General features: G+C 39.5%; 1 protein-coding gene across 1 annotated transcript in view; it reads right to left on the reverse strand.

The window, feature by feature from the left end:
* Positions 1-1,253: 1,253 nt before the first annotated feature.
* The window catches only part of cdk19 (cyclin dependent kinase 19), a 73,234-nt gene continuing 61,682 nt past the window's right edge, over positions 1,254-12,805 (reverse strand). Inside the window, exons 12-13 of the mRNA XM_085246764.1 lie at positions 10,599-10,841; positions 1,254-8,751 (exon numbers count right to left, since the gene is read on the reverse strand). Coding sequence (XP_085102890.1) covers positions 8,626-8,751; positions 10,599-10,841 — 369 coding nt within the window. The 3' untranslated portion in view covers positions 1,254-8,625. The remainder of the gene's footprint in view (positions 8,752-10,598; positions 10,842-12,805) is intronic.

Below are 12,805 nucleotides of genomic sequence, written 5' to 3' on the forward strand. Positions count from 1 at the left end.
TTTATACTTGTTATCGTTGGCATTTTTATAGTTTCAACTGAAGAAATAGGAACAAACTTGTGTGTTTTTGTGGCAGGCTGAGATTTAAAATCTTTGCTCAGTTGTCTGTTAAGTGTAGGTACAACACTGATTCATCCCAGGATTTCCTGCTCTCTACCAGAAAATCCTGAAAGAAAGGTGTTGGAGTGGCCTAGTCAAAGTCCAGATTTAAATCTGACTGAGATGCTTTAGCATGACTTTAAACAATCCACTCATGCTCAATAACTCTCGAGCAGTTCTGCAAAGAAGAGTGGGCCATAATTCCTCCACAGTGATGCGAAAGACTCATTGCCAGTTATCACAAACACTCGATAGCAGTTTTTGCTGCCAAAGCTGGCGCAACCAGTTTTTAGGTTTAGGGAGTAATTAATTACTTTTTCACACCCAGCCAGGTAGTAAATCAATAATCATCATTAAAACAGCATTTTGTCTTTACTTGAGTTATCTTTACATAATATTATAATTTATTTGATCATCTGAAATGTGCAACAAATATGAAAAAAGAGAAATTAGGAAGAGGGCAAAAGCTTTTCACACCACTGTAGTCTTTTGTCAGTTTTGGTTATTCTACAACTCAAGAATGAGGATCATTCTTTATACACTCCCTGGCTCACAACATGTCAATTACAAGCCAACAGGCACGTGGTTTCACAGATCCACCTGTCGCTTCACAAACCAAGACCAACCAGACAGAGGTGGATTATTATGAACTTTGAATGATGCAAAGCGAGTCTAGTAGAGTCCAAGAACCAAAAAAGGGAGTTTGAAATAACCATGCCTATTTGTGTCCTGAAGTGATGATGGTCAGCTGGGACAGGCACACATTCAAAGAATCAACATCCTAAACAGATTATAGCATAAAATAAGACCGTTATGGTCCTATCTCTTATCATTTCCCTTTAATGAGAACAACGTCCAAACCATTGACTCATGCTGTTATTCAATATATGGGATGTTGGAATAAAAAAAATGATTAAATAATCAAATCCTTGATGGATGCACAACTTTGTGAACTGGAAAAACTCTAGGTCTTGTAATGACTAAGTCACTTAGGTTTATGAATATTGAGTACTGACATTAGGAATAGTCTGATAATGATTCAGCAGCCCTTTAAACAGACACCCTCGGGTGCCGCCAAGTGGTGAATACTAATAGCTGCAACGTTGCTGCCCTGTCAAGCAGCAACTCTCCCAACAACTGCACAACGAAACAGATTCAGACAAAAGAGGCTTTTATTATAATAGAGGATATAAAATAAATATACATGACTTCTTCTCATTTAACAGTCATTTGTACAGTGAAATTTGGACAAGTTTGCTAAAAGCAGCTAAATAAATTTTTACTTTTTCGGATTTTCGCTTTTTCGCCGACCTATTGCTGCTTTATCTATAAACACTATGAAAAGACAATACCATTTAGGCCATATGTATATTTCAAACTCACGCTCACACGCACTCACGTAATACAGATAGAATGTCAAAAATGGACAGACACCCCAATCTGCAAAGCATTACTCTGATGTGGCTCGGGTGGGGGGGTGGGGGGGAGGTACTTTTTGTAAATACCCATTTTCAAAAACATTATAAACCTTCAAAAATGAACTAAAGCTTTCAACAGGATGTGAAGAAACAGCTGCCATGAAAACATCTATGCAAGGTGTTAAAGAGATAACAAATGAAGTTCAACTAGGACCGTGCCGTACTTCCTTGCAATACCAATTTGTACCACAAGGTGGCGCAGCAAGTCAGTGTCACCTTAACTTAACCACCAGGCAAGTAATTATAAGCACATTCTTATTTACAATGGCGACCTGGGCAAAGAAAAGCCTCTTGAAAAAAAAAGGTGATTTTTATTGAAAGCTTTAGTCAAAATTTGCAGATGGTAATTACAAAAAGGTTTTTAAATAACAGTTACTTTTCTGCTTCCTCTCTAATCCCCCCCCCCACACACACACACAATGGGACAGAGTGTCAGTGGAAACATTTTGTGATTTTTATGCCAATTTCTTTTCTTTTTTTAAAAAAAAAGGCAAATGGCATCACTTCTTTCAACTCTGCAGATGGAGCGTCTGTCCGCCTGTACAAAGTGTTGCGAGAGCGACAGTAAGTGCTTATGTTCTCCATTGGAAAAAGACAGGCACATGCAATACTATCAAAAAAGAGGCGATGTGAGAGGACGGGCAGCCTAGAGGTGCACTAGATTTTATAAAAGCGTTGTACAAGTAAGTGTCCTTCCACACACACACACACACACACACACACACACACACACACACACACACACACACACACACACACACACACACACACACACACACACACACCTACCTTCTAACTTTCATAGCACTGCCAGAAGTTTAGTGTCTAAAGCGAGACATTAAAAAACATTAAATACCATATTTTTTATTTACCACTAGATATTTTAGCAACGACAGTGCATTAGAAGACAATTACTATATCTCAATGAGAAGTCCTTAAAATGTTTTTTATGTACAGCATTTCAAAACATAACTGCGCTTCAGTAATGTGTGAGGACGATATCTATGAGCAGAGAAAACAACAGCCAATCCTGCATCAGGATTCTTTGCAGTCAAATCAAATAGATACTTAGCTGCTAACAATATGCTACATAGTAACAAGAAAAATAAAAGACTGACAGAGGAAGTGTGAAAATACAAAATTAAAACCCCATGACAAGTTTAGCTGATGAAATTTAAAAAAGAAAAAAAAGGCACCATCCACTCAAACTAAAACGTGGACCGTTAGTTATCATTCCTGTAAGTAAGGACAGCAACACTGTGGAACCGAAGCCAGTGAGCGATCACAGGCGTCGGCGTCACCTTCATTCTACTGTACAGTGAGGTGGTGTGAACACATTCAGTAACTAGACGTTCATTCCACGTGAGCTTATTTATGAAGAGGAAACAACCAGGAGCAGGAGAACTATGGTCTAGCGAAGGCGGGTCTGTCTGACAGAGGTCCCTTTCTATAGCTACTATAGTTAAGGCAGAGGAAATTCAAACATGGGTATTATTAATACATGTATGGAAAAAATAAATATGATTGTATACTATTCATATATATATGCATTTCTTTACAATAATTCTTTTAGAGTACATTTTAAAATGCTGTGGGGGGAAAAGGACATAAATGAGAGCTGTCTTGGTCTACTGTACTCAGTATTTCACAAGAAAGGAATACACATCACCCAATAAAATATAATAAAACCTGTCAACTGCAAAACCTAGAAACAGGTAAAAGCTTTAGTCTGGGATTTCTTTGCATAGGAGTTTGTCTTTTGCTGGAGCCTCGTGCTCATTAGTAATACTTGTGACACCTCGTTTGTGTGGAGAGAGAAATGTACAACAAAGAGTCTCAACATATCCTCACTGCTACTCACTTCAACTTCAAATACACACAGTAACGGGAGGCCAAAACCTTTGAATAACTGCTGGTTTAGATCCCTACTGTGTGCCACTGACCTCCCCCCCCCAACCAGTGGATCTGTCTGCCAGTCTGTCAGAAAACAGTAGAAGTAAAGATGAACTAAAGACACGGAGTGCAAAAAGCTACTTCATCTGGACATTTCAGGTACAGGTGCATTCCTTTAAGTTTCTCTTTAAAGCTGCTATAATCAAGATTTTTAGATGAGCAAAAGCTTCAATGACCATGCTTCCCATTAAAGGGGCCACAAAGTGATGGATCCAGAAAGAATTATAAACAGTTTTATGGAATACTCAAAGACCTTTGAACTGTTTTGGTTTATTTTCATTTAAAAAAAAAAAAAAAAAGGCTGCTTGCATGTTTTTCTCCATGTTCGTTACCAAGGAATGGCAACATGTCCATTTTTTAACATGCAGCAAAAGCAACTCAGCAACACTAATGCCAGTGTGCCTTTTATGTGCACATTTTTCATACTAGCCTGGCAACAGGAAGGTGTAACCATTGACATGCTGACTGACTGCTAGCTTTCCAAGCTCCTCAGACTGCTGCTTGTTATGGTTTTTCAGCTAAGACACTCTCCGCAGACATGGTTTGGAAGGTGAAAGACATTTTGCTCATCTAATCACCTTCCAAATTTCTTGAAAGATTCATAGGGAGGTGTTACATGTTGCTTTATGTCCTCCTGCCCCAAGAGACCAAAAATATCAATTACTGCAGCTTTAAATGAGTTTAAAACATAAAGGACCCTGCCTTTGTGTCATGTAAACACTGAACAGTTCAGAATCGCTTAGCATGAAGAAAAAAAAATGGCATAACTGGGAGATTTTTCTATGGGCTTTAGAAACAGGACACACATGCTCTGAGCGGCTTGTTTTTAAAAATGGCTGTGGGGAAAAAACCCACAAACTAAATTTGCAGTTTTTCCACATTTACATAATTTTAATAAATGCAGTTTAGAATAAACTAAATAAATAAAATAAAACTAAATACTATAATAAACAAAGTTATCTGAATCTAATTACTATATTTTTTAATTGAAAAAATTAACCTGGGTCTTTCTGGTTAGGGGTAGGTTTAGGTTAATCCAGCTGTTTTATGGATTTTGGTCTATTTAGCATGCTCACATTCTTCAGAAACCAAAGATATTGTGCCAAACGGGCAACAGTCCATAAAACCTCTAAAACTCTAAGCTCTGTAACTCTATACGGGTTATCAAAGACCTGTGGGACATTAACTGACATTATATCTTTGAATTTTGAAAAAGGTTTGATTTTAAACAGTATCCATATCTCATCTCATCAGACAATGTATGCACTAAAAATGTAGATAGTGGCCATTTACAGAAACAACCACACACTCAGATTATGCATGTCCTGTTTTAAATGAAAAACCCAGCAGTATGTAAATTTTCACACTTTTTTCACATTGTGGACAATTTTGACTAAAACTGTGACAAACCTACAACACTAGAAAGGACTTTCTCTTGTTTAAGAATCAACAATATTTTTTTAAAACATGATTTCAAACATATTTTAGGTCAAAATTTGACATGAATCCTGTTACAAGATCCATCCAGATGCACTTTGCTTTAAATAAGCATAATTTAGCAGAACAAAATAAGCAGAACTGAGACTACCCACCTATCTGCAGTTAGTATCAATGCATGAAACATAAAGCCTTAAAAAAGTTCTATTCAGTGGTAAAATTCTAATGATGTTGCTAATGTAACGCGGGTGGGTACTTTTAAGCATCAGTGAACCATAACTGGACACAGAAATACAATTATTTTCATTATACACACATATCTTGCATGTTCTGATTAATAAAAAAAAATCCCTAACACCATTATCTATTTGTACTATTACAGCTTTGATAAGGACAGAGGTCCAGTTCTCTTTCCAGCCACAAGGTGTCAGTGTTTCCTAATTAAACTGCAGGTCACACGTGCAATAAACACAATGTCTCTTTTCCTCTGTATGGGGGCAAATGCAGTTAGTCAAATAACTGGGTGCATTCTTTAACACAGCATGCAGGGTGGTCATTCATGATGGAGCAAGTTGTCAGGAGGATATGAAAAGAGAAGACTTGCTCTTACTGTTGTATTGTTAGTATTATAACCCGTAAAATTAATACTAGAAATGCTTTTAGCAAAGTTTACTGTAAGTATCAAAGGTAAACATACCGTATGAACTAGTTCATAGTGTTACATACTGTGTAGGTAGCATTTTTTTTTAACAATATATTGTGGTGCAGATAATAATCTGCATAATAATTTTAACTAGTCCATGCTGCGCATTGCCACTTCTAACAGTGAAAAACAGCCTCAAAGACAATTTTGTATGTGAACAGATCCCTAATAACTTTTCTGTAAACGCCTGAAAGAAATTCTGAAAAGGAAAATCCCCATATAAAAAAAAATCAGATTTTCAAAAATACTGAAGACAAATTGGTTTGTGTTTAAAAAAATAAGATATGATCAATATGATCTTCTGAAATGTAATGAAGTATTACTTGAAAAAGAAGACTTTGTGCTTAAGGAAGAAAAACAGATTTGTGGTAATGCAGCCATTATCTTTTGCTCATTACCTAGAGTTAGATAAAAACACTGATATCACACTCATGTCTGCAGCAAAATTTAAAAATGTTACTACCAGCCCATCAGTTTAGCTTAGCATAAAAACTGGAAATAGGGGGAAACAACTAGCCTGGATCTTTTTTTATTTTATTTTTGTTATTAGTATTATTGTATTTATTTATTACAGGCTACAAGCACATTTTAGCTCATAAGTTAGCATGTTATACATCACTAGTTTGACCTACACAAAACACTGAAGTTTAAAGTGTCATACAGATAAGTTGTTCTAAGAAGTAGTTTAAAAAAATAAATAGTAAACGTATTAAAATGTCCACATATAACATCATTAGCTTTAAAAAAAACAAAACCCATGAGCTTAAGAAAAGCTGTTATCCTCTAATAGCCCCATGCTAGCTCTCCTTTAGTGTTTCCAGGATTTATGCTAGGCTAAGCTAATTAGCTACCAGGAATGGCTCTACACTAAAGATACAGGCAATGTTGAGAATTATATTGATTATAATAGTAATATAGTGGTAATAATAGTAGTTGGCAGGTTGCGCTACTAACAATGTAATACATATATTGTGACATTTATTGTGACTTTTTCACTTTCTACATTTCGGAAGAACAATTTTGCTGAATTTCTAGCACTGAAAGGCATTCATGTCTCACAACTTGGCTTGGTACCACCCACATGATAGACTCAGGTTGCACAGAGCAACATACATTGATTTGACTAGGATGAAAAGCGTTGTCAAAAACACCAGTCAGAACTTGGGTGAAGGGGTCCCAAATGACTGGAGGGTGTCTCAGTACAGACACAGGCTCCATTGAGATTGACATTCATATTTGACCCAACAGTTTTGCTGTCCCTTGTTCATAACGATATTAAAAAAAAGGCAATTCCTGCACAGGGAACAGGAGTACGGCAACCCTGGGAGTGTTATACACTACAAAACTTATTTAATTGACATATATACTATATTCAACACTGTGCTCTGACTAGAGAACTACTAGTCAGAACACAGAGGGTGGGAGTGAGCATATCAACCTGGTCATTTAAGTCTCAGCGAGAAACTAGAGTGTTTCCCTCACAGCTTTTTCAATTGTAGCACTTATTAAATGTCCTTCATTTCACTTTTCTCACAAGTTGATTCATTAATTCAAAATGAACTCAGACATACAACGGGTTGTATACACTGGATATAAAAATGTAAATAAGTTGCTCATACCTCCATGCATGTACTAAAGAAAGCACCCATTGTCTTTGAATGTACCCCAGTCTCTACCTGCATACTCAGTGTGGCACCGCAAGGGTGATATGGAAGAGGGCGAGCCTCACATTTGTTCCAGCTCTTTGCAGATCGGTTCAGTGGTCAGTGCAGTTCTAGTAAGTAAAAGGATAAACAACATGCATAAAAAACATACTGTACACACACACACGTGCACACGCTCATACACGCCCACGGGACAACAGAGATAACAATAAAATCTTAAAAAAAAACAATCTGACATCAGGCAGTAACAGTCTCAAGAAGCATATGTCGGAGGGGGGGAAGCGTACTGTTTAGCTGCCCTGTACGATTATGCGCATCTTCAGAAACCTTAAATGTTTCAAGGGTCCAAAATAACACAGGTGTCACAGCAAAGTGAAAACCAGCGAACAAGAACGCACTCCGGAGCTGCCGGCCACCAACAAGAGGTGTCAAAACCTCCCGAAGACGCTGCCATCACAGAAAGCAAAGCTTCTGTATAATGTGATCACATTATACAGAAGCTGTAAAAAGACAACTGCTTTTCTTACATTCCAAATCCAAATCTAGATAAACACTTCTAAATATAGAAACCCTATAATATCAAGATTTAAGTTAATTGTTTTTATATTTCCCTGCAATGACATCAGCTTAAAAGCTGAGGTTTTTTTTTCTTTGTAGAAACTTTTTTCTTAAAAGGTTGGGTTTAGCTCAAACTTTAGCTTATCGTCATTTGATTATCCGTGATAATTATACACTAGAGATGACAGTAAAGGGCTTTTCCTTTTAAGTTGCCTCACATCTGATCGCTTCTGTATGTAACAATATTTATAATGACAAGTTAAACTTGAAAAGTCTAGCAAACGAGCAGGAGAAAAAAACTCAAATAGAAAAAGGTGCTATATAATATACTTGAACACAGCTGCGATTCTTCCTGGTGAGGAACGTTGTGTTTGTAAGTGCCACGGTTCTGAGTCTGTGTGTGAGACGCCTTGACATCTATCTTACACCTTTTTTTTCCCCAGTCGATTTAAAAGTGTTTCAACGCGCCGATGAGGCAGAATTTGTTTTCTCATTGGATTTCGTTTGGTTCCTATGTTCATCAGCCTTCGTGTTACAGTGCCGCTGAAGGCTGTCGGGCGAAAGGTCAAAGGTGAGGGCAGTTTGAAAAGAAGGATGACTGGAGTTGGAATGATGTAATGAAGGGACAAGGGTCCAACCGGGACACGGGAGCCGTGGAGCTGAGGTTGTTGAGGGTTGGCTGAAGACAAGGAGGAGCTTGACTCCTCTGCTGGTTAGGGAGTGACAAGGATCCTCAGTAACGGTGGGTCTGGTGGGAGTACTGGGAGCTCTGCTGGGTTGATGATGAGTATCCCATGGTGCTCTGGGGTTGAGTGGAACCTTGGACATTGCTTTGGTAACCAAGGCGGGAGCCAGAGTGCTGAAAGAGAGAGAGAAGTGGAGACGCAGTCGCTAAATCACCAGACTTCTTATCAGCAAACATTCAAACGGTGACTCTGGAGGTGTGCAAAATATTGTGTTTTTAAGGCTACATCCAGACATTGCGCTAATGAGCGCGACTTCCTTCCAGATTCAGTTGTCTGCAGCTAATTAACCTTTCCTCATAAGCTGTTTTCCATATGGATTTCAAAAAATTGGGATTATGATATTTCCCTGTGTGTTCAGTGGCTCTGGGATTATTTCACTAGTAATGAAAAAAAAAAAAAGTCTCATTTACACGCTTGGAGACATGGACTGTAAAAAGTACTGGTGCTGAAATTTCAACGATCTGGATATTGCTTTGAGAATCTGAGACCTCAACTGTTTGCATGCCTCCATACCACAGTTGTGGGTTCTTGGCTACACTGTTCTAGATTAGGGAAATGATCGGTGGGTGGTGTATGATGGAATATATGTGGATAGAGATCAATAAAGGGAAAAAGTAGGACACTGACAGTAGCAGCTATAGCCACACTCGTGATGTGTCTGACCACTGCGACAGTTTATTTATACATCAACTGAGGCCTGACAGCCACCAGCTGTGTCACTTGCAACTAGGCATATCTCTGTATGCAATATACTTGTGTGCCTCGCTGATACAGAAGCGGGAGAGGTCAAAGCGGTCACTTAGATCACACCGTGCTCTGTTAAGTACTGACACATGATCTCCCTGCTCCTGCGGTCATGTAACGCTCAAACCTGAGCTAACCCCATACGTTGCTGATTAGTCGCTGATCACATTTATTTTCTGCAGCAGTCGGGTTCTCCTTGAAAGTCAAAATATGTCATATGCCAAACTTTGGCATCCAGCTTCACTTCATCACAGGCCGAGAGCTGTTGTCTCTTTGGCCTCGTGATAAGAGCTGAGCCGGCGATACAGGAGGCGCCTGAGCAGAAAACAAAAGCTCACAGGCTCCATTGTGATTTGATATCAGCTCTGTACAGTCCTTATCATTTAAACAACATCTTGTTGTTGTCTGGTATCTGAGTGTTTGAGTATACATTTTTTAGCCTGCAGCCCCCTGTAAGCATTCTCAGCCCAACAACATGTTGGTTCATGTCTTAATACGTTTAGATTTCCCTATCCTAACTGCCTAACGCAGGTTTTTTTCCTTCTGAAGATCATGTCAGTTTCTTAAAGCACGTACTTGCAATCAAACTGAACTCAAACAGGAGTTTGGAGTGTCTCATTTTCAGTGCTGGAATGGTACATCCTGCTGTGGTCGACCTTTTATGCTTTTATATATATATTTTTCTTCACATATACTGTTACACTGTGGGATGTTCATATTAAACAAGCCTTCAACCTGCTCTAAACACTAGGTTTAAGACAGTTTTTTATGATCGTTTCAGGGTTCAGGTACTATGAGCACAGAAGATGATTATAATGGACTCATTTATCGGGCAATCGTGGCTCAAGAGTTGGGAGTTCGCCTTGTAATCGGAAGGTTGCCGGTTCGAGCCCTGGCTCGGACAGTCTCGGTCATTGTGTCCTTGGGCAAGACACTTCACCTATTGCCTACTGGTGGTGGTCAGAGGGCCCGGTGGCGCCAGTGTTCGGCAGCCTCGCCTCTGTCAGTGCACACCAGGGTGGCTGTGGCTACAATGTAGCTTGCCATCACCAGTGTGTGAATGTGTGTGTGACTGGATGTGTAAAGCGCTTTGGGGTCCTTAGGGACAAATACAGGCCATTTACCATTCATTTAATAGAGTTTTAAAGTACAGACAAATGAACAGTTTCACCAGAAAATGTTGGTGTTGGTGTTTGTTCTATAATATTGTACTGACCTGGTAATCTGACTGTAGCACCCCAGTGCCTGAGGAGGCCCCAGAGGGTCCGATCCGAGGTTTCTTGTTGGGTGGCCCCTGGTCCTGACCGTGCTGTAGCGCTGCAGTGGTGGCCCCCGTGGCTCCGGCGGTGCCGTTGGTTTGAGCAGAGCTCTGCTGGGAGGGGGCCTGCTGGGCTGCTGTCTGCTGCTGGTTCTGGGCCTGAGCCTGGCCAGTTGTCTGCTGGTGCTGCTGGGTCTGGTTCTGCACAAAGACACACAAAGCTGAAAGTGGGTCGGGATTTATGGAGTGGACTAAAAGCGAGTGTGTGGAATGATCTCGGGTTCTTGCTGAAAACAAGAAACCAAGATTTTGCTCTATTTTTAGCTGTAGGTTGTTCTTTTCTGCATCTGTGACCCACTTTCCCACTCAGATGACTGGATTGAAATGCAGCTCAACAACATGAGTTTAGAGTTTTAAGGACGCATTAAAAAAAAACTTAAGTAGACCACAAGAAATGTTAACCTAATGAGCCAAAGGAAGGAAGGAAACGTATACTAACTCATCTGAGGATGAGACAGTAAGGATAGCTCATATTCTCTGTCTGTCTATATTGTTAATAAAGCAGCTATTACATATCTATTTCCATGTTTTGAGAATCTGTTGCCCATTTATGCTGCTGGCTCAGGCCCTAAAGCCCTAAGTCTGGTTTCAAGTTCAAAAATCGAGACCGCAATGACGGACCAAAATCATTGTTATGGTTTCTGCCAGCAGCCATACCCCAGAGATGCCCCAAATGGCCCTTGGATGTGGATGCGTGGCTGAGTTGAGGGAATGAGACACCCTGTGTGAACAGTTCAGTCCTTCCTCAGGTGATTATTAAATATGGTTCACAGAAATCTGCAGCCAGTTTCTGGTGCAAACATTCATTACGTTCTGGCTCATTATGTGGCAATTATGTGGTTTAAAATTTAGTCAAAATTTGAAATTTGGTGTAAAAATTTGACACAGTTGTGAATTTATCAGTTTATGGCTACAATTCAGGAATTCAGTGTGCAGAATGTTGACCTTCAAGCCACCACGGGGCTTTTAGGGTCGCAAAAATGCGCTGATGGGAGTGGAAAGTTCTGAGGCGATCCCCTAACAATCCGCTTGTTTGTATACAAAAATGAAGGCGGTCACATCAACAATGACCAGCATTCTACAAAGAACACGGCAGATTACAAGCATATGAGCTACCGTGAGAAAGTGAATAATGAGCATAGGCACAGGTTTCTTTCCAGAGACAGCATAACACCATGAAATCAGTCAGTAGGGACCCAGTGAAGAGTTGTAGGACACAGCCAAAGTTTGGCACTGCACTCACAGCTGTGACCCCTCCAGCGGCACAATTATCTTTCCTCCTTTCAATCCAAATAAATGACACCCCCTAAAACACCATCAAGCACAATTAAGACAAGCAGAAAATTCTGTGCCACAAACCTTGGTAAATCAAGTAACAAGTACTTTTCTTTGAAAAAAGAAAATAAAAACATCCCATGATCGGCTTACAGTGGGTTGAATTTGTCAGTTTGCTTACTTACAAACAAACAAACAGTCTCTAATTTTTATGGTTATTTCATTTTAACAGAGACAGAATATCAACCAAAAATCCAGAAAAGCTAGAAGCTGATTACATTTACATTTCCCTGAGTGAAATAAGTATTTGATCACCTAGAACCCAGCAGGATTTCCCATACATTGCACATGTCCCCGTGTGTCCACAGAATCAATGTCTTCCATTCCAGCTTCTCTGCCACCATGAACAAGAGCAAAGCAAAGATATCAGACTTGCACAAGGCTGTCACCAAGAAGCTTGGTGAGACAATGATAACTGTTGGTGCGATTTCTTTAAATGGAAGAAATATAAAATAATTTTCAGTCGTCCTCGATCTGGAGCGCCGTGCAAGATCACGCCTCATCAGGTGAGGATGAAAGATGGTGGATCAAAAATATCTGAAAAACTGCATTTAGTCAATATAATGGCAGATATAGTGGCTAGTGTATTTTAGTATGAATGTACAGCATGATGCGTAATCCTGCATGTAATTTCATAAAATCAGCAGCTTTCACTTCAGTCTGCAATCAGCAGTTTTGGTGTTGTACTGATTTGGAGCAGCCAAATTATTTTGTTTATGTTGTCTATTATTGATTGTGCATGTCCACACTTTATGCTGACAGGAAGTCCA

Source organism: Mchenga conophoros, linkage group LG15 (genome assembly GCF_057382185.1).
Source record: "Mchenga conophoros isolate Kocher_MC1m ecotype Shallow Benthic linkage group LG15, M_conophoros_male_GT1.1, whole genome shotgun sequence".
Lineage (NCBI taxonomy): Eukaryota > Metazoa > Chordata > Actinopteri > Cichliformes > Cichlidae > Mchenga > Mchenga conophoros.